General features: G+C 45.7%; 1 protein-coding gene across 2 annotated transcripts in view; it reads left to right on the top strand.

Moving 5' to 3' along the window:
- The window catches only part of unc5ca (unc-5 netrin receptor Ca), a 359,680-nt gene that overhangs the window by 317,206 nt on the left and 19,479 nt on the right, over positions 1-22,995 (top strand). For both annotated transcript variants that reach the window (XM_046348101.1, XM_046348102.1), the window contains 3 exons: positions 6,571-6,658; positions 8,906-9,074; positions 16,037-16,270. In XM_046348101.1, coding sequence (XP_046204057.1) covers positions 6,571-6,658; positions 8,906-9,074; positions 16,037-16,270 — 491 coding nt within the window. The remainder of the gene's footprint in view (positions 1-6,570; positions 6,659-8,905; positions 9,075-16,036; positions 16,271-22,995) is intronic.

A 22,995-nucleotide genomic window follows, 5' to 3' on the forward strand; every position in this document is an offset into this window, starting at 1 on the left:
TATATACAGGGTCAGTAGCTATATACAGGGTCAGTTCCAGGGTCAGTAGCTATATACAGGGTCAGTTCCGGGATCAGTAGCTATATACAGGGTCAGTTCCAGGGTCAGTAGTTACATACAGGGTCAGTTCCAGGGTCAGTAGCTATATACAGGGACAGTTCCAGGGTCAGTAGGGACACACTCTCTAACTCTTAGATACCCAGTTGAGATGCCACTAATCAGTTCTTTGCCATCAGTTCATTGACAGTATTTCAGTATTGAATGGACAGTTTGTTGATAGTATAGAGCTTGCCAGCTTGTAGTTCTAAAACCTAGAAATAAGTTACCTCTGGTTTGTTCAGGAATTTAGGTCTGAGGTTAACACCGGCTTAGGAGATCTTATACGTTTTGTTCTGAGGTAATAGCAGTCAGTTAACATGACCTTTATGGATAATGAAGCCGTTATGTTTGTTCTGAGGTAATAGCAGTCAGTTAACATGACCTTTATGGATAATGAAGCCGTTATGTTTTGTTCTGAGGTAATAGCAGTCAGTTAACATGACCTTTATGGATAATGAAGCCGTTATGTTTTGTTCTGAGGTAATAGCAGTCAGTTAACATGACCTTTATGGATAATGAAGCCGTTATGTTTTGTTCTGAGGTAATAGCAGTCAGTTAACATGACCTTTATGGATAATGAAGCCGTTATGTTTTGTTCTGAGGTAATAGCAGTCAGTTAACATGACCTTTATGGATAATGAAGCCGTTATGTTTTGTTCTGAGGTAATAGCAGTCAGTTAACATGACCTTTATGGATAATGAAGCCGTTATGTTTTGTTCTGAGGTAATAGCAGTCAGTTAACATGACCTTTATGGATAATGAAGCTGTTATGTTTTGTTCTGAGGACCTTTATGGATAATGAAGTTTTGTGTTTTTTGTTATTACATAAATTCTTAAAAATACCCAAAAAGTGACATTAGCCGATGAAGATTATCTCATAGAACAAAATGTATAAGCCTGTTTTTACCAGGGACCTTATTTCCAGCGTTCATCCCAAAACGCCATTCATTTTCCTCATAGGCTTTGTCCAACGAACCATGGCGGAGTTAGTGCCTACAAAAACACGCCATTACTATTTCTCTCAGTTCGTTGACAGTGTTTCAGTACTGTATTGAATTGACAGTTTGTTGAGTGTTTCAGTACTGTATTGAATTGACAGTTTGTTGAGTGTTTCAGTACTGTATTGAATTGACAGTTTGTTGACAGTGTTTCAGTTCTGTATTGAATTGACAGTTCGTTGACAGTGTTTCAGTTCTGTATTGAATTGACAGTTCGTTGAGTGTTTCAGTACTGTATTGAATTGACAGTTTGTTGACAGTGTTTCAGTTCTGTATTGAATTGACAGTTTGTTGACAGTGTTTCAGTTCTGTATTGAATTGACAGTTCGTTGAGTGTTTCAGTACTGTATTGAATTGACAGTTTGTTGAGTGTTTCAGTTCTGTATTGAATTGACAGTTTGTTGAGTGTTTCAGTACTGTATTGAATTGACAGCGAGTTGACAGTGTTTCAGTTCTGTATTGAATTGACAGCGAGTTGAGTGTTTCAGTACTGTATTGAATTGACAGTTTGTTGACAGTGTTTCAGTTCTGTATTGAATTGACAGTTTGTTGAGTGTTTCAGTACTGTATTGAATTGACAGTTCGTTGACAGTGTTTCAGTTCTGTATTGAATTGACAGTTCGTTGAGTGTTTCAGTTCTGTATTGAATTGACAGTTCGTTGAGTGTTTCAGTACTGTATTGAATTGACAGTTTGTTGAGTGTTTCAGTTCTGTATTGAATTGACAGTTTGTTGAGTGTTTCAGTACTGTATTGAATTGACAGCGAGTTGACAGTGTTTCAGTTCTGTATTGAATTGACAGCGAGTTGAGTGTTTCAGTACTGTATTGAATTGACAGTTTGTTGACAGTGTTTCAGTTCTGTATTGAATTGACAGTTTGTTGAGTGTTTCAGTACTGTATTGAATTGACAGTTCGTTGACAGTGTTTCAGTTCTGTATTGAATTGACAGTTCGTTGAGTGTTTCAGTTCTGTATTGAATTGACAGTTCGTTGAGTGTTTCAGTACTGTATTGAATTGACAGTTTGTTGACAGTGTTTCAGTTCTGTATTGAATTGATAGTTCGTTGACAGTGTTTCAGTTCTGTATTGAATTGACAGTTCGTTGAGTGTTTCAGTACTGTATTGAATTGACAGTTTGTTGAGTGTTTCAGTTCTGTATTGAATTGACAGTTTGTTGAGTGTTTCAGTACTGTATTGAATTGCCAGCGAGTTGACAAAGATTCAGGTTGGTGATATTGTCAGCAGGCTGCATTTGAAAGAAATAAAAATTATTTCACCTATATTTAAACTGGGTAGGCAAGTTGAAAACAAGTTCTCATTTACAATTGCGACCTGGCCAAGATAAAGCAAAGCAGTTCGACACATACAACAACACAGAGTTACACATGGAGCAAAACAAACATACAGTCAATAATACAGTAGAAAATAAGTCTATATACAATGTGAGCAAATTAGGTGAGATAAGGGAGGTAAAGGTGAAAAAAGGCCATGGTGGCGAAGTAAATACAATATAGCAAGTAAAACACTGGAATGGTGGATTTGCAGTAGATGAATGTGCAAAGTAGAAACACTGGGGTGCAAAAAAATAAATAAAAATAAAAAAATACAGTAGGGGGAGAGGTAGTTGTTTGGGCTATTTATAGATGGACTATGTACAGGTGCTGTGATCTGTGAGCTGCTCTGACAGCTGGTGCTTAAAGCTAGTGAGGGAGATAAGTGTTTCCAGTTTCAGAGATTTTATTCGTTCGTTCCAGTCATTCTCCAGCAGAGAAATGGAAGGAGAGGCGACCAAAGGAAGAATTGGTTTTGGGGGTGACCAGAGAGATATACCTGCTGGAGCGCGTGCTACGGGTGGGTGCTGCTATGGTGACCAGCGAGCTGAGATAAGGGGGGACTTTACCTAGCAGGGTCTTGTAGATGACCTGGAGCCAGTGGGTTTGGCGACGAGTATGAAGTGAGGGCCAGCCAACGAGAGCGTACAGGTCGCATTGGTGGGTAGTATATGGGGCTTTGGTGACAAAACGGATGGCACTGTGATAGACTACATCCAATTTATTGAGTAGGGTATTGGAGGCTATTTTGTAAATGACATCACCGAAGTCGAGGATCGGTAGGATGGTCAGTTTTATGAGGGTATATTTGGCATCATGAGTGAAGGATGCTTTGTTGCGAAATAGGAAGCTAATTCTAGATTTAAGTTTGGATTGGAGATGGTTGATGTGAGTCTGGAAAGAGAGTTTACAGTCTAACCAGACATGTAGGTATTTGTAGCTGTCCACATATTCTAAGTCAGAACCGTCCAGAATAGTGATGCTTGGACTGGCGGGCAGGGGCAGGCAGCGATCGGTTGAAGAGCATGCATTTAGTTTTACTTGTATTTAAGAGCAGTTGGAGGCCACGGAAGGAGGTTGTTAATGCAGTTTTCAAAGAAGGGCTAGAAGTATACAGAATGGTGTCGTCTGCGTAGAGGTGGATCAGAGACTCACCAGCAGCAAGAGCGACATCATTGATGTATACAGAGAAGAGAGTCGGCCCAAGAATTGAACCCTGTGGCACCCCCATAGAGACTGACACACTGAACTCTATCAGAGAAGTAGTTGGTGAACCAGGTGAGGCAATCATTTGAGAAACTAAGGCTGTTGAGTCTGCCGATGAGGTGATTGACAGAGTCGAAATGCATACCTGAGTTACCTCCTCTTTGACACCTGTATGCTTTTCTCTCAGCAGCGGCAGACAGCAAGGTTGTATGGCACCACCATTCATTCTCAATGCAATGTCAAATACTGCCACATAAATCTCTGTGTCAGGGAGGAATTCCTCCCCATCCCGAGGTGATGAATGGAAGAGCTAATTCAAAGGGAGTGACGGGTTTGCCAGCAGATGGAGAACATGGCAACCTGCTTAATGAATGACATGAAAGCCGATAGCTGGCTGGAGACATGTCAAACTAATCAGCCGCTGTTTCGGAAGCACATTGACAGGTAACTGTAGCTGACTGAGGTGTAACAGTTGCCATGTTGCCAGTACTCACTGTACCGTAGTAGACTCATTCACGTAGCCTACTATATTGGATGTTATTGATAGTCTGTCCTGATCACTTACCGTAACAGTGTTTCCTGGTTCTGGTCTTGGTTCTGGTCTGGTTCTGGTCCTGGTCCTGGTTCTAGCCCTGGTCCTGGTTCTAGTCTTGTTTCTGGTCCTGGTTCTTGTCCTTTTTCTAGTCCTAGTCCTGGTTCTAGTTCTGGTTCTAGTCATGGTTCTGGTCCTGGTTTTGGTTCTGGTTCTGGTTCTAGTCTTGGTTCTGGTTCTGATTTTAGTCCTGGTTCCGGTTCTGGTCCTAGTCCTAGTTCTAGTCCTGATTCTGGTTCTGAGGACCCAAAGGGCTTCACTTTTATTTTTTTATTTTTTCCTAGCACTAACGCTAACTGCGGCAGATCCCGGCTCATGCCTCATGCATGGGATTCCATTTGGGATTCAGACATACATGACTGTGGATCCTTGGGCAGATGAAGTATAGCCCACTTATAGAGGGTTTCTAGGGGCTATTACCTCCAATTAGGGCCAAGTAAATGGGATTGTGGCTTGGAGTTGATTAAACACAACGAATGTGATGATTCAATCCGGTTTGTCCCTTTAGTGTTGTGTTTGAGTTAGTTTTCGTCATGTTATAATGGCACAGGGTAAGTGATAGGCAGTTTGGGAGCTGTTCCCTTGACCTGCCCTGGGGACAGAGAAGAAAGAACACTCATTGCGTTACATTGGATGTCCTGTAACGGGCATAGACAACTGTTCTAGAATACTTTACATGAGGTTGTTCTGCCTGTGTTGTAACAATGTCGCCTAATTACTACGGTAATAACATTGTTGTGACATAGTATTTGGGTTAATTGCTCCTAGTGATGAAGTTTGGGCAGTACTTGTTTTTAACACAAGAGGAATGAAGTCCCTTTAACTAAAAAAATTAAAATATTCAGCTGTTTTATATGCAGTTAAAAGACAATCACTAACGAGCTATGTAACAATATGTTTTTATATATATTTAATATATATATTTATAAGTACAGCGTTACTACACAGGTTGGAGAGCATCGTAATGTAAAGTGTTACCCAAAATGATATGCAGTCATACTTCCACATAAGAGCCTGATCAAGCTGGCCAGCGGTATTGATGTAGGGTTTAATTGAACCTCTGTTCTCCTGTGCAGCTCTGTCAACACATGCCACAGACTAGTGTCCTTTCTTCTTGGGTTGGAGTGTTCCTTGTGTTCCCACTCACTGACACTTTAGTTCCCATTTAATCGTAGTAAGTGTTTGGCTGGAGGCACAGGGGAACAGTGCAAATGTCACCCTCTGGAGCGCTCCCCACAGCGACCTGGGGAATTAGTGATTGGATGAGAGCCTCACTCCCTGCTGGAGGGACTGAACACAGTAAACAGTCACATTGGAAACAGCCCTGTGTCCAAATGAGTCCAAATCACAGACACAGGCTAAAAGCCTGATAAGTGGCTACTTGGACCAAGAGGAGTCCTGTTTTGTTGGCCACTTGAGATATTTAATGTGGGGGTGTGGGTATATAGTTGATGTGGATGTGTGCCTCTCACTCAGCCCAGTATGTGTTGTTTTCAGGAGTCCAGCCTGCTGTGTGACTTACTGACTTGTGATTTCTCTCTCCCTCTCTCTCCTTCTCTCCCTCTCTCTCCCTCTCTCTCCCTCTCTCTCCTTCTCTCCCTCTCTCTCCCTCTCTCTCCCTCTCTCTCCTTCTCTCTCCCTCTCTCCCTCTCTCTCCTTCTCTCCCTCTCTCTCCTTCTCTCCCTCTCTCTCCCTCTCTCTCCCTCTCTCTCCTTCTCTCGCTCTCTCTCCCTCTCTCCCTCTCTCTCCTTCTCTCCCTCTCTCTCCTTCTCTCCCTCTCTCTCCCTCTCTCTCCTTCTCTCGCTCTCTCTCCCTCTCTCTCTCTCTCTCTCTCCTTCTCTCCCTCTCTCTCCCTCTCTCTCCTTCTCTCGCTCTCTCTCCCTCTCTCCCTCTCTCTCCTTCTCTCACTCTCTCTCCCTCTCTCACTCTCTCTCCCTCTCTCGCTCGCTCTCTCTCCCTCTCTCCCTCTCTCTCCTTCTCTCCCTCTCTCTCCTTCTCTCGCTCGCTCTCTCTCCCTCTCTCCCTCTCTCTCTTCTCTCGCTTCTCTCTCTCCTCTCTCTCCCTCTCTCTCCTTCTCTCCCTCTCTCTCCTTCTCTCGCTCTTTCTCCCTCTCTCTCCTTCTCTCGCTCTTTCTCCCTCTCTCTCCTTCTCTCGCTCTCTCTCCCTCTCTCTCCTTCTCTCACTCTTTCTCCCTCTATCTCCTTCTCTCACTTTTTCTCGCTCCTCTTGCTCTCTCTCTGCGTTCTCGCTCTCTCCACGCTCTTGCTCTTTCTCCCTCTCTCTTCGCGCTCTCGCTCTGTCTCCCCCCTTACTCTCCTCCTTCCTCCCTCCCTCCCTCCTGCAGGTGTGAGTTTGCTGGTGCCAGCGGGTGCTGTTCCTCAGGGTCGTGTGTATGAGATGTACGTGACGGTGCACAGGAAGGACAGCATGAGGTGAGCTCCATTAGCACAGTAGCAGCACCAGGGCCTTCCTGTCAGCCTATTCTGTCTGCCTGCCTGCCTTCTTATCAGCCTGCCTGTCTTCCTGTCAGCCTATTCTGTCAGCCTGCCTGCCTTCCTATCAGCCTGCCTGTCTTCCTATTCTGTCAGCCTGCCTGCCTTCCTATCAGCCTATTCTGTCAGCCTGCCTGTCTTCCTGTCAGCCTATTCTGTCAGCCTGCCTGTCTTCCTGTCAGCCTATTCTGTCAGCCTGCCTGTCTTCCTGTCAGCCTATTCTGTCAGCCTGCCTGTCTTCCTGTCAGCCTATTCTGTCAGCCTGCCTGCCTTCCTATCAGCCTATTCTGTCAGCCTGCCTGTCTTCCTGTCAGCCTATTCTGTCAGCCTGCCTGGCTTCCTGTCAGCCTATTCTGTCAGCCTATTCTGTCAGCCTGCCTGCCTTCCTGTCAGCCTATTCTGTCAGCCTGCCTGTCTTCCTGTCAGCCTATTCTGTCAGCCTGCCTGTCTTCCTGTCAGCCTATTCTGTCAGCCTGCCTGCCTTCATATCAGCCTATTCTGTCAGCCTGCCTGTCTTCCTGTCAGCCTATTCTGTCAGCCTGCCTGGCTTCCTGTCAGCCTATTCTGTCAGCCTATTCTGTCAGCCTGCCTGCCTTCCTATCAGCCTGCCTGTCTTCCTATCAGCCTATTCTGTCAGCCTGCCTGCCTTCCTATCAGCCTGCCTGCCTTCCTATCAGCCTATTCTGTCAGCCTGTTCTGTCAGTAAATTCAATAGATTGGACATGATTTGGAAAAACACACAACTGTCTACAGGAAGTCACCTTTCAACATGTTTACCTTTTGTTGCCTTACAGACAGTAACCCACACTATCCAAGTGAAAAGAAAATAAAGAAAAAAAACTCTGAAAATGAACTACAATTAAAACAGTAAAATACCCTATTTGGATGAGTGAACACCCTCCTGAGTTAATAATTGGTGAAACCACCTTTCATTGCAGCCACGAGTCTCTTTGAATACGTCTCTACTAACGTTGCACACCTGGACTGTGCAGTATTTGCCCATTCTTCCTTGCAGAATTGTTGAAGCTCAGTCAAATTGCATGGTGACTGCTCATGGACTGCACTCTTCAAGTCATTCCACAGATTCTTGATGGGATTTACGTCGGGGCTCTGACTAGGCTACTCAAGGACAAGAATCTGTCGATATTTTGCACTTTCCATTTCCCCTTCTATCCTAACCAGTCCCTGCTGAAGAGAAACACGCCACAACAGGGCGCTGCCACCACCATGCTTTACTGTAGGCATGGTGTTCTTTGGATGGGAAAAATATATTGGGTTTTTGCCAGAAATATCGTTTTACGTTCAGGACAAAAAAGTCAATTTTGGTCTCATCTGACCACAGCACCTTTTGCCACTTGGCCTCGGAATCCACAATATGATTTTTGTCAAAGCTTCAAACGAAACTTGATAGTGGCTTTTTTTTTAGGAGTGTTTTTTTTCTTCTAGCCACATCTCATAGAGGCCAGATTTGTGGAAGGCTTGTGATATTGTGGTCACATGCACACATTGACCAGTCTTTGCCTCCTTCAATGTCACCATTGGCTTCTTGGTAGCCTCATGCCTCCTTGCCCGGGGAAGGTTCACCTTCCAACAGGACAATGACCTTAAGCACACAGGCAAGACAAAGCAGGATTGGCTTCGGGACACGTCTCTGAATGCCCTGGAGTGGCCCAGCCAGCCCAGACTTGAACCCGGTCAAACATCTCTAGAGACACCTGAAAATATCTGTGCAGCGACGCTCCCCGTCCAATCTGACAGAGCATGAGAGGATCTGTAGAGAAGAATAGGAGAACCTCCCCAAATACAGGTGTGCCAAGCTTGTAGCGTCATACCCAAGAAGACTTGAGGCTGTAATCGCTGCAAAATGTGCTTCAAAAAATGACTGAGTCAATACTTATGTAATGTTGTATTTCCATTTTCTGTTTGTTTTTTGTTTTGTCATTATGGAGTAATGTGTGTAGGAAAAAACGATTTAATCCATTTCAGTATAAGTTTGTAACATAACAAAATTAGGAAAAAGTCAAGGGGTCGGAATACCTTCCGAATGCACTGTCATTCGGTAACCAAAGGAAAGTCACACATCTGCAAACATCTGTAAAAAAAAAAAAGTTTACTACAGTGACAATACATTTTGTCCTGAAAGGAGCATTTTAAAATCTCTCTCTCTCTCCTTCTCTCGCTCTCTAGGCCACCGGTAGAGGATGTTCAGACAGTGTTGAGCCCCGTGGTGAGCTGTGGTCCCCCAGGGGCCCTCCTGACCCGCCCAGTCATCCTCACCATTCATCACTGTGCCGAGGCCGACGGAGACGACTGGCAGATCCAGTTGAAGAACCAGCTGAATCAGGGCCAATGGGAGGTGAGAACGGTAGCTGTAATGGTCAGGCTTATTTATAAACCACAGGTCATGTTCCCCTGCTCAGACGTATACCAGCTTTTACAATACGTTTCAGCTAATCACATGTATCAGCAACCTGGTGCCTGACTGCACAGTCGATGACGTCGCACGCGACCATTGGTTGATGCATGCAACGTCCGAGCAGGGGATCACGACCTATAGCTGAGAGGGTGGGACTGTCACTGTAGTGAGTCATTGAAGAATACAACTGAAATATTCATGCTTTGTCATGAAGCTTTGTCAGGTTAAATATACCATATGTGTGTATACTGTACCTGCTGTTGACAAGGAAGTCATAGTGTTGAATTGTATACAGAAGATATAGTCTGGGGGAACAGACATGTCTCCTGGGTAGGAGGAACTGCAGAGGTCCTCCATGCCAATATCGACATAAAGACAGGTTGTGTCCCAAACAGCATCCTCTTCCATACAAGCTCTGGTCAGATGGCATATATAATAATATTATTATTATATATTATTATTATTATATTAGGTAGGGGACTATACAGGCTCTGGTCAGAGGTAGGGGACTATACAGGCTCTGGTCAGAGGTAGGGGACTATACAGGGTACCATTTGGGACGCTGCCACGTGCTTGTAGAATGGGATAAGTGTAGTGATGGCAGGGGGAGAAGACAGACTGGGCCACGCTTGGCAGGGCTCTGTAAACACAGCACCCAAACTCAATTAGACAAGCAGGATGGTTGAAAAACTGTTAGCACAAGGAATCCCTTTGTTCCATCCATCCATCCCTCCCTCTGTTCCATCCGTCCCTCCCTTTGTTCCATCCATCCCTCCCTCTGTTCCATCCCTCCCTCCCTCTGTTCCATCCCTCTGTTCCATCCCTCTGTTCCATCCCTCCCTCCATCTGTTCCATCCCTCCCTCTGTTCCATCCCTCTGTTCCATCCGTCCCTCCCTTTGTTCCATCCATCCCTCCCTCTGTTCCATCCCTCCCTCCCTCTGTTCCATCCCTCTGTTCCATCCCTCCCTCCCTTTGTTCCATCCATCCATCCCTCCCTCTGTTCCATCCATCCCTCCCTCTGTTCCATCCGTCCCTCCCTTTGTTCCATCCATCCCTCCCTCTGTTCCATCCCTCCCTCCCTCTGTTCCATCCCTCTGTTCCATCCCTCTGTTCCATCCCTCCCTCCATCTGTTCCATCCCTCCCTCTGTTCCATCCCTCCCTCTGTTCCATCCCTCTGTTCCATCCATCCCTCCCTCTGTTCCATCCCTCTGTTCCATCCCTCCCTCCATCTGTTCCATCCCTCCCTCTGTTCCATCCCTCTGTTCCATCCGTCCCTCCCTTTGTTCCATCCATCCCTCCCTCTGTTCCATCCCTCCCTCCCTCTGTTCCATCCCTCTGTTCCATCCCTCTGTTCCATCCCTCCCTCACTCTGTTCCATCCCTCCCTCCCTCTGTTCCATCCCTCTGTTCCATCCCTCTGTTCCATCCATCCCTCCCTCTGTTCCATCCCTCTGTTCCATCCATCCCTCCCTCTGTTCCATCCATCCCTTCCTCTGTTCCATCCATCCCTCCCTCTGTTCCATCCCTCCCTCCCTCTGTTCCATCCCTCTGTTCCATCCATCCCTCCCTCTGTTCCATCCCTCCCTCCCTCTGCTCCATCCCTCTGTTCCATCCCTCTGTTCCATCCATCCCTCACTCTGTTCCATCCCTCCCTCCCTCTGTTCCATCCCTCTGTTCCATCCCTCTGTTCCATCCATCCCTCCCTCTGTTCCATCCATCCCTCCCTCTGTTCCATCCATCCCTTCCTCTGTTCCATCCATCCCTCCCTCTGTTCCATCCCTCCCTCCCTCTGTTCCATCCCTCTGTTCCATCCCTCCCTCCCTCTGTTCCATCCATCCCTCCCTTTGTTCCATCCATCCCTCCCTCTGTTCCATCCCTCTGTTCCATCCCTCCCTCCCTCTGTTCCATCCCTCCCTCTGTTCCATCCCTCTGTTCCATCCATCCCTCCCTCTGTTCCATCCCTCTGTTCCATCCCTTTGTTCCATCCATCCCTCCCTCTGTTCCATCCCTCTGTTCCATCCCTCCCTCCCTCTGTTCCATCCCTCCCTCTGTTCCATCCCTCTGTTCCATCCCTCCCTCCCTCTGTTCCATCCATCCCTCCCTCTGTTCCATCCCTCTGTTCCATCCCTCCCTCCCTCTGTTCCATCCCTCCTCTGTTCCATCCCTCTGTTCCATCCCTCCCTCCCTCTGTTCCATCCCTCCCTCCCTCTGTTCCATCCCTCCCTCTGTTCCATCCCTCTGTTCCATCCCTCCCTCCCTCTGTTCCATCCATCCCTCCCTCTGTTCCATCCCTCTGTTCCATCCCTCCCTCCCTCTGTTCCATCCCTCCCTCTGTTCCATCCCTCTGTTCCATCCCTCCCTCCCTCTGTTCCATCCATCCCTTCCTCTGTTCCATCCATCCCTCCCTCTGTTCCATCCCTCTGTTCCATCCCTCCCTCCCTCTGTTCCATCCATCCCTCCCTCTGTTCCATCCGTCCCTCCCTTTGTTCCATCCATCCCTCCCTCTGTTCCATCCCTCCCTCCCTCTGTTCCATCCCTCTGTTCCATCCCTCTGTTCCATCCCTCCCTCCATCTGTTCCATCCCTCCCTCTGTTCCATCCCTCCCTCTGTTCCATCCCTCTGTTCCATCCATCCCTCCCTCTGTTCCATCCCTCTGTTCCATCCCTCCCTCCCTCTGTTCCATCCCTCTGTTCCACCCCTACTCCATCTGTTCCATCCCTCCCTCTGTTCCATCCCTCCCTCTGTTCCATCCCTCTGTTCCATCCATCCCTCCCTCTGTTCCATCCCTCTGTTCCATCCATCCCTCCCTCTGTTCCATCCATCCCTTCCTCTGTTCCATCCATCCCTCCCTCTGTTCCATCCATCCCTTCCTCTGTTCCATCCCTCTGTTCCATCCCTCTGTTCCATCCATCCCTCCCTCTGTTCCATCCATCCCTTCCTCTGTTCCATCCATCCCTCCCTCTATTCCATCCCTCTATTCCCTCCCTCTGTTCCATCCCTCTATTCCCTCCCTCTGTTCCATCCATCCCTTCCTCTATTCCATCCCTCTATTCCCTCCCTCTGTTCCATCCCTCTATTCCCTCCCTCTGTTCCATCCATCCCTTCCTCTGTTCCATCCCTCTATTCCCTTCCTCTGTTCCATCCATCCCTTCCTCTGTTCCATCCATCCCTTCCTCTGTTCCATCCATCCCTTCCTCTATTCCATCCCTCTATTCCCTTCCTCTGTTCCATCCATCCCTTCCTCTGTTCCATCCCTCTATTCCCTTCCTCTGTTCCATCCATCCCTCCCTCTGTTCCATCCATCCCTTCCTCTGTTCCATCCCTCTATTCCCTTCCTCTGTTCCATCCCTCTATTCCCTTCCTCTGTTCCATCCCTCTATTCCCTTCATCTGTTCCATCCCTCTATTCCCTTCCTCTGTTCCATCCCTCTATTCCCTTCCTCTGTTCCATCCATCCCTCCCTCTGTTCCATCCATCCCTTCCTCTGTTCCATCCATCCCTCCCTCTGTTCTATCCATCCCTTCCTCTATTCCATCCCTCTATTCCATCCCTCTATTCCTCTATTCCATCCCTCTATTCCCTCCCTCTGTTCCATCCATCCCTCCCTCTGTTCCATCCATCCCTCCCTCTGTTCCATCCATCCCTCCCTCTGTTCCATCCATCCCTTCCTCTGTTCCATCCATCCCTCCCTCCTCTGTTCCATCCATCCCTCCCTCTGTTCCATCCATCCCTCCCTCTGTTCCATCCATCCCTTCCTTTATTCCATCCCTCTATTCCCTTCCTCTGTTCCATCCATCCCTCCCTCTGTTCCATCCCATCCCTTCCTCTATTCCATCCCTCTATTCCCTTCCTCTGTTCCATCCATCCCTCCCTCTGTTCCATCCCATCCCTTCCTCTATTCCATCCCTCTATTCCCTCCCTCTGTTCCATCCATCCCTTCCTTTATTCCATCCCTCTATTCCCTCCCTCTGTTCCATCCATCCCTCCCTCTGTTCCATCCATCCCTCCCTCTGTTCCATCCCTCTATTCCCTCCCTCTGTTCCATCCATCCCTCCCTCTGTTCCATCCATCCCTCCCTCTGTTCCATCCATCCCTCCCTCCCTCCCTCTGTTCCATCCATCCCTCCCTCCCTCCCTCTGTTCCATCCATCCCTCCCTCCCTCTGTTCCATCCATCCCTCCCTCCCTCTGTTCCATCCATCCCTCCCTCTATTCCATCCATCCCTCCCTCTGTTCCATCCATCCCTCCCTCCCTCTGTTCCATCCATCCCTCCCTCTGTTCCATCCATCCCTCCCTCCCTCTGTTCCATCCATCCCTCCCTCTGTTCCATCCATCCCTCCCTCCCTCTGTTCCATCCATCCCTCCCTCCCTCTGTTCCATCCATCCCTTCCTCTGTTCCATCCATCCCTCCCTCTGTTCCATCCATCCCTCCCTCCCTCTGTTCCATCCATCCCTCCCTCCCTCTGTTCCATCCATCCCTCCCTCTGTTCCATCCATCCCTCCCTCCCTCTGTTCCATCCATCCCTCCCTCTGTTCCATCCATCCCTCCCTCTGTTCCATCCATCCCTCCCTCTGTTCCATCCATCCATTCCTCCCTCTGTTCCATCCATCCCTTCCTTTATTCCATCCCTCTATTCCCTCCCTCCCTTCCCTCCCTCCCTCCTTCTCTCTCTCCCAGCGTGAGCAGACTACCTCTGAGGAGTGGTGTGTGTGTGTGATAAAGGCCCACCTGGTCCTGTATTGGTGGTGTGTTGGTACTGTTTGTGATAAGACTGTCTGCAGGCGTCACTGTTGTTATCGCACAGAAACACAATGTCTGTCCACAATTATGCATTCAGTGTGTGTGTGGGTGGGTGTGGGTGGGTGGGTGTGTGCTTAGGTTTATTGAGCCACAGATCAGAATGAAATCCATGGAGTTGGACACAGCCATAGAGTTGAACACAGCCTGTCAGCTATATTCTGGGAAAAATCACAGCTGTGGTTAGAAGCAATAACCGATTCACACAATATTGGTTTTCTACAACCTCGTATTGATACGGCTCATCAAAAGGCACATCACTCCAGATAAGGTGTGATTTGGAGCTCAATAGTCATTTCAGAAAAAGGACCTGAATTGATCTATAATAATGTGTCCTCTTCCAGACCAGACTATAGATGTACCATCCTTCAAAAGATGACGGGGGTGGTGGAAAGGAGCAACAACTCCGATACAAAAGTCAAATGAAAAAAAGACAACTTGAGGGCTCGATTCAATCCGTATCGCAGAAGATCTGCTGTGTAGCTCAATTGAAATGTAAAGAGACTATTCAGGATCGATGGAAAGATGAAAGGAGCAAAATTACAGAGAGATCATTGATGAAAACCTGCTCCAGAGCGATCAAGACCTCCTGGACAGGACGCTAGTCTATCTCCTGTTTCTGTAGTGAGACAGACAGCTTGATGTACCAGTACACCCCCTGGACAGGACACTAGTCTGTCTCCTGTTTCTGTAGTGAGACAGACAGCTTGATGTACCAGTACACCCCCTGGACAGGACACTAGTCTGTCTCCTGTTTCTGTAGTGAGACAGACAGCTTGATGTACCAGTACACCTCCTGGACAGGACACTAGTCTGTCTCCTGTTTCTGTAGTGAGACAGACAGCTTGATGTACCAGTACACCTCCTGGACAGGACACTAGTCTGTCTCCTGTTTCTGTAGTGAGACAGACAGCTTGATGTACCAGTACACCTCCTGGACAGGACACTAGTCTGTCTCCTGTTTCTGTAGTGAGACAGACAGCTTGATGTACCAGTACACCTCCTGGACAGGACGCTAGTCTGTCTCCTGTTTCTGTAGTGAGACAGACAGCTTGATGTACCAGTACACCTCCTGGACAGGACGCTAGTCTATCTCCTGTTTCTGTAGTGAGACAGACAGCTTGATGTACCAGTACACCCCCTGGACAGGACACTAGTCTGTCTCCTGTTTCTGTAGTGAGACAGACAGCTTGATGTACCAGTACACCCCCTGGACAGGACACTAGTCTGTCTCCTGTTTCTGTAGTGAGACAGACAGCTTGATGTACCAGTACACCCCCTGGACAGGACACTAGTCTGTCTCCTGTTTCTATATCTTGAGGCAGCTTGATGTACCAGGACACCCCCTGGACAGGACACTAGTCTGTCTCCTGTTTCTGTAGTGAGACAGACAGCTTGATGTACCAGTACACCTCCTGGACAGGACATTAGTTTATCGATGGACCTTTATGCTTAATTTTTTACTATACGTTTTAATACCACATCAGTACCACGAGAATTGTGAAGCCGTTAAAATCCGTACATATCCATGCTTCACCCCATTGGTTAACTGTAGTCTCAATGGAAGTGAACAGTCATCCAACCCAGCCTTCAATACAGTATTGTACCCCACCCTTTGCCTTGCTATTATATGACTGGTGCTTTCTCTGAGGTCCTATTGTAGAGGCTAAAGACCGGCTTTAATGTTGCTGTTGTACTGTTTAACGGCCAAGCTTACTGCAAAGGCTTTTAATTCCTGTTTTTCTCCCCTCATAATAGCAGGAAAGTGAATGCTTGTGTGTGGCTGGTGTACTGGAGGCATCAGGATAAGGATTATAGATTAAAGAAGGTAGAGGATCACAGTGTGGGTAAACAGAGTTATGGAACAAGAAAGAGGAGACTTAGAGGAGAGGTCAGACTTGGCCAGTGTGTGCTGCTTGTGCACACACACACACACACACACACACACACACACACACACACACACACACACACACACACACACACACACACACACACACACACACACACACACACAAGGGTTTCTCTGAAGAGTTTAAATTCTATCAGGGGAATTAAATATGCCCAGTCTCTCATCATACAATAACCGTGTGTGTCCCAAACAGGACGTGGTAGTGGTCGGGGAGGAGAACTTCACCACGCCCTGCTACATCCAGATGGATGAGGAGGCATGTCATCTACTGACAGAGACCCTGGGGACCTACTGCCTGGTGGGCCAGTCCGTCAGCAAGGCTGCCGCCAAGCGCCTCAAACTGGCCATCTTCGGCCCTGTGTCAAGCACCACACTGGAGTACCACATTAGAGTCTACTGTCTGGACGACACTCAGGACGCACTCAAGGTAAGGGGGGGGGGGCAGCGTTAAGATAGTCCCAAGGAGTCAGTGAGACTAATATGGACACCGTACACACCAATGAAGTCCTACTCTCTCCTGCGTACCTGTGCACCTCACTCGTTCACTCTTTAAGCAAAGCTCTTTCCCACAAATGTTTCAACATTTCAAGGGAGGACAGTTTGAAAACAAAATGTTAGGTTGGTGTTTCTAATGACATGTCAAAGTCACTTTAATTGGTCTTGCTTTCAAAGGGAATTTTGTAGTTGGGGTGTTGGAAGATGAGGCGACGGAGTCGATTGATATTCCTATACTGCAGTAGTTGTTGAAGGATGAGGAGGAGGCGGTGTCGATTGATATTCCTATACTGCAGTAGTTGTTGAAGGTGGAGGAGGTGACGGAGTCGATTGATATTCCTATACTACAGTAGTTGTTGAAGGTGGAGGAGGTGACGGAGTCGATTGATATTCCTATACTGCAGTAGTTGAAGGTGGAGGAGTCGATTAATATTCCTATACTGCATTACTTGTTGAAGGAGGAGGCGGTGTTGATTGATATTCCTATACTGCAGTAGTTGTTGAAGAAGGAGGAGGAGGCGGAGTCGATTGGTATTCTTATATTGCAGTAGTTGTGGAAGGAGCAGGTCTGGGACAGGTAGCATGTCCGGTGAACAGGTCAGGGTTCCAAAGCCGCAGGCAGAACAGTTGAAACTGGAGCAGCAGCATGGCCAGGTGGACTGGGGACAGCAAGGAGTCATAATGCCAGGTAGTCCTGAGGCATGGTCCTAGGGCTCAGGTCCTCCGAGAGAGAGAAAGAAAGAGAGAATTAGAGAGAACATACTTAAATTCACACAGGATAAGACAGGAGAAGTACTCCAGATATAACAGACTGACCCTAGCCCCCCCGACACAAACTACTGCAGCATAAATACTGGAGGCTGAGACAGGAGGGGTCAGGAGACACTGTGGCCCCATCTGATGATACCCCCGGACAGGGCCAAATAGGAAGGATATAACCCCACCCACTATTTTCAGCCACCAACTTACTATCCTGAGACAAGGCCGAGTACAGCCCACAAAGATCTCCGCCATGGCGCAACCCAAGGGGGGGTGCCAACCCAGACAGGAAGATCACAACAGTGACTCAACCCACTCAAGTGACGCACCCCTCCTAGGGACAGCATGAAAGAGCACCAGTAAGCCAGTGACTCAGCCCCTGTAATAGGGTTAGAGGCAGAGAATCCCAGTGGAGCGAGGTGAACCGGCCAGGCAGAGACAGCAAGGGCGATTCGTTGCTCCAGAGCCTTTCCGTTCACCTTCACACTCCTGGGCCAGACTACACTCAATCATGGAACCTACTGAAGAGATGAGTCTTCAGTAAAGACTTAAAGGTTGAGACCGAGTCTGCGTCTCTCACATGGGTAGGCAGACCGTTCCATAAAAATGGAGCTCTATAGGAGAAAGCCCTGGAGTCGATTGATATACTTACGTTACAGTCGTTGTTGAATTGAGGAGTCGATTGATATTATTTTACTGCTGTAGTTGTGGAAGGAGAAGGAGGAGGAGGAATCGATTGATATTCTTATACTGCAGTAGTTGTTGAAGGAGGAGGCGGTCGATTGGTATTCTTATACTGTAGTAGTTGTTGAAGGAGGAGGGAGAGGTGGAGTAAATTGATATTCTTATACTGTAATAGTTGTTGAAGGAGGAGGGAGAGGTGGAGTAAATTGATATTCTTATACTGTAGTAGTTGTTGAAGGAGGAGGGAGAGGTGGAGTAAATTGATATTCTTATACTGTAGTAGTTGTTGAAGGAGGAGGGAGAGGTGGAGTAAATTGATATTCTTATACTGTAGTAGTTGTTGAAGGAGGAGGGAGAGGTGGAGTAAATTGATATTCTTATACTGTAGTAGTTGTTGAAGGAGGAGGGAGAGGTGGAGTAAATTGATATTCTTATACTGTAGTAGTTGAAGGAGGAGGGAGAGGTGGAGTAAATTGATATTCTTATACTGTAGTAGTTGTTGAAGGAGGAGGGAGAGGTGGAGTAAATTGATATTCTTATACTGTAGTAGTTGTTGAAGGAGGAGGGAGAGGTGGAGTAAATTGATATTCTTATACTGTAGTAGTTGTTGAAGGAGGAGGGAGAGGTGGAGTAAATTGATATTCTTATACTGTAGTAGTTGTTGAAGGAGGAGGGAGAGGTGGAGTAAATTGACATTCTTATACTGTAGTAGTTGTTGAAGGAGGAGGGAGAGGTGGAGTAAATTGATATTCTTATACTGTAGTAGTTGTTGGAGGATGATTAGGAGTCAATTGGTGTTCTTATACTGCAGTAGTTGTTGGAGGATGATTAGGAGTCAATTGGTGTTCTTATACTGCAGTAGTTGTTGGAGGATGATTAGGAGTCAATTGATATTCTTATACTGCAGTAGTTGTTGGAGGATGATTAGGAGTCAATTGGTGTTCTTATACTGCAGTAGTTGTTGGAGGATGATTAGGAGTCAATTGGTGTTCTTATACTGCAGTAGTTGTTGGAGGATGATTAGGAGTCAATTGGTGTTCTTATACTGCAGTAGTTGTTGGAGGATGATTAGGAGTCAATTGATATTCTTATACTGCAGTAGTTGTTGGAGGATGATTAGGAGTCAATTGGTGTTCTTATACTGCAGTAGTTGTTGGAGGATGATTAGGAGTCAATTGATATTCTTATACTGCAGTAGTTGTTGGAGGATGATTAGGAGTCAATTGGTGTTCTTATACTGCAGTAGTTGTTGGAGGATGATTAGGAGTCAATTGGTGTTCTTATACTGCAGTAGTTGTTGGAGGAGGAGGGAGAGGTGGAGTAAATTGATATTCTTATACTGCAGTAGTTGTTGGAGGAGGAGGGAGAGGTGGAGTAAATTGATATTCTTATACTGCAGTAGTTGTTGGAGGAGGAGGGAGAGGTGGAGTAAATTGATATTCTTATACTGCAGTAGTTGTTGGAGGAGGAGGGAGAGGTGGAGTAAATTGATATTCTTATACTGCAGTAGTTGTTGGAGGAGGAGGGAGAGGTGGAGTAAATTGATGTTCTTATACTGTAGTAGTTGTTGGAGGAGGAGGGAGAGGTGGAGTAAATTGATGTTCTTATACTGCAGTAGTTGTTGGAGGATGATTAGGAGTCAATTGGTGTTCTTATACTGTAGTAGTTGTTGGAGGATGATTAGGAGTCAATTGGTGTTCTTATACTGCAGTAGTTGTTGGAGGATGATTAGGAGTCAATTGGTGTTCTTATACTGCAGTAGTTGTTGGAGGATGATTAGGAGTCAATTGATATTCTTATACTGCAGTAGTTGTTGGAGGATGATTAGGAGTCAATTGGTGTTCTTATACTGCAGTAGTTGTTGGAGGATGATTAGGAGTCAATTGATATTCTTATACTGCAGTAGTTGTTGGAGGATGATTAGGAGTCAATTGGTGTTCTTATACTGCAGTAGTTGTTGGAGGATGATTAGGAGTCAATTGATATTCTTATACTGCAGTAGTTGTTGGAGGATGATTAGGAGTCAATTGGTGTTCTTATACTGCAGTAGTTGTTGGAGGATGATTAGGAGTCAATTGGTGTTCTTATACTGCAGTAGTTGTTGGAGGAGGAGGGAGAGGTGGAGTAAATTGATATTCTTATACTGCAGTAGTTGTTGGAGGAGGAGGGAGAGGTGGAGTAAATTGATATTCTTATACTGCAGTAGTTGTTGGAGGAGGAGGGAGAGGTGGAGTAAATTGATATTCTTATACTGCAGTAGTTGTTGGAGGAGGAGGGAGAGGTGGAGTAAATTGATATTCTTATACTGCAGTAGTTGTTGGAGGAGGAGGGAGAGGTGGAGTAAATTGATGTTCTTATACTGTAGTAGTTGTTGGAGGAGGAGGGAGAGGTGGAGTAAATTGATGTTCTTATACTGCAGTAGTTGTTGGAGGATGATTAGGAGTCAATTGGTGTTCTTATACTGTAGTAGTTGTTGGAGGATGATTAGGAGTCAATTGGTGTTCTTATACTGTAGTAGTTGTTGGAGGATGATTAGGAGTCAATTGGTGTTCTTATACTGTAGTAGTTGTTGGAGGATGATTAGGAGTCAATTGGTGTTCTTATACTGTAGTAGTTGTTGGAGGATGATTAGGAGTCAATTGGTGTTCTTATACTGCAGTAGTTGTTGGAGGATGATTAGGAGTCAATTGATATTCTTATACTGCAGTAGTTGTTGGAGGAGGAGGGAGAGGTGGAGTAAATTGATATTCTTATACTGTAGTAGTTGTTGGAGGAGGAGGGAGAGGTGGAGTAAATTGATATTCTTATACTGCAGTAGTTGTTGGAGGAGGAGGGAGAGGTGGAATAAATTGATATTCTTATACTGCAGTAGTTGTTGGAGGATGATTAGGAGTAAATTGATATTCTTATACTGCAGTAGTTGTTGGAGGATGATTAGGAGTAAATTGATATTCTTATACTGCAGTAGTTGTTGGAGGATGATTAGGAGTAAATTGATATTCTTAATAATGATCTTGTACAGTATTGAACATCAAGAAAGCAGTCGCTGTACAGTATTTGCAGTCTATTGTTGACAATGAATGTGTTTCAAATGACTCTATTTCCTATATTTTTTTATCCAGATCCCTATAGGCCCTAGACAAAAGTAGTACACTATATTGGGAATAGGGGGGCATTTGGAACGGGCCTTATAAAATCAAAATGTAAACGTTTGTGAGAAAAGTAACTAGCACAAATACTGTATAACAGCCCCTAACCTCTGACCATTACAATAACAGCAGAGATTACAATTATTATTATTTATTTTTTTGGGGGGGGGGGGCTGCTATGATATTTATGCCTCTGCTTTCTCATTCAACATTATTCACAATTCGTTCAGGATTTTCCGTAATCATGTCAGCATCCACATTAATATAGAAGTGTTTAGAAACATACTGTTTTCTTATTTTCAACAAAAGTGACTCCAAAATGACACCATGTTATTACAATAATTTCTATTGGGCACAAAATCATCTGAAACACAACCAAAGCGAACAACAAATGCATCCAACAATTTTGTAGAGTCACTATCTTGATGTAGTCATTGGTGTTAGGAATATGGGACCAAATACTCACCTTTTTGTAGAGTCACTATCTTGATGTAGTCATTGGTGTTAGGAATATGGGACCAAATACTCACCTTTTTGTAGAGTCACTATCTTGATGTAGTCATTGGTGTTAGGAATATGGGACCAAATACTAACCTTTTTGTTACGCTCGTCGTCGGATGATAAATGACCGGACCAAGGTGCAGCGTGGTAGGCGTACATTCTCTTTATTTGAAAACGGGGAAAAACACCGTGAACACAAAACGACTGTAACGCTAGCCGTGCATAAAGCAACAAACAAAGACAAGGTCCCACAAAACCCAAAAAGGAAACTGACAACTTAAATCTGATTCCCAGTCAGAGACAACGATAGACAGCTGCCTCCGATTGGGAATCAAACACACCAACATAGAAACAGAAAACCTAGAATGCCCACCCTAATCACACCCTGACCTAACCAAATAGAGAAATGGAAAGGCTCTCTGAGGTCAGGGCGTGACACTTTTGACTTATTTAATACACATATAAGTGATTTTGTCCAAATACTTTTGGTCTCTTAAAATTTCTAAACATTAAAGCATTAAAATACCCTCAACTTAAAGATGACAGTCTGCAATTTAACCTCATGGTCTTTGTATAATTTTAAATTCAAAGTGCTGAAGTACAGAGCTAAAACTAACAAAAAGTATCACTGGCCCAATACTTTTGGAGCTCACTGTACACTAATACAATGACTCTTCACCAGCCTGCTGGTTTGCACTAGCTTCATACAGCCGTAGGCTTATGCATCCAGTATTGTAATGGATACTTCCATTGTGGTTACCGTAAGTCAAGTCAAGTTCAGTCAGTCAAAAGTCAATGTAAGTCAAGTTGTACATTGTGTTATTGTCTATGCTGCTGTAGGAGGTACTACATTGTCTTATTGTCTATGCTGCTGTAGGAGGTACTACATTGTCTTATTGTCTATGCTGCTGTAGGAGGTACTACATTGTCTTATTGTCTATGCTGCTGTAGGAGGTACTACATTGTGTTATTGTCTATGCTGCTGTAGGAGGTACTACATTGTCTTATTGTCTTTGCTGCTGTAGGAGGTACTACATTGTCTTATTGTCTATGCTGCTGTAGGAGGTACTACATTGTCTTATTGTCTATGCTGCTGTAGGAGGTACTACATTGTCTTATTGTCTATGCTGCTGTAGGAGGTACTACATTGTCTTATTGTCTATGCTGCTGTAGGAGGTACTTGATTGTCTTATTGTCTATGTTGCTGTAGGAGGTACTACATTGTCTTATTGTCTATGCTGCTGTAGGAGGTACTACATTGTCTTATTGTCTATGCTGCTGTAGGAGGTACTACATTGTCTTATTGTCTATGCTGCTGTAGGAGGTACTACATTGTCTTATTGTCTATGCTGCTGTAGGAGGTACTTGATTGTCTTATTGTCTATGTTGCTGTAGGAGGTACTACATTGTCTTATTGTCTATGCTGCTGTAGGAGGTACTACATTGTCTTATTGTCTATGCTGCTGTAGGAGGTACTACATTGTGTTATTGTCTATGTTGCTGTAGGAGGTACTACATTGTCTTATTGTCTATGCTGCTGTAGGAGGTACTACATTGTGTTATT

Source organism: Oncorhynchus gorbuscha, linkage group LG04 (assembly GCF_021184085.1).
Source record: "Oncorhynchus gorbuscha isolate QuinsamMale2020 ecotype Even-year linkage group LG04, OgorEven_v1.0, whole genome shotgun sequence".
Classification (NCBI taxonomy): Eukaryota; Metazoa; Chordata; class Actinopteri; order Salmoniformes; family Salmonidae; genus Oncorhynchus; species Oncorhynchus gorbuscha.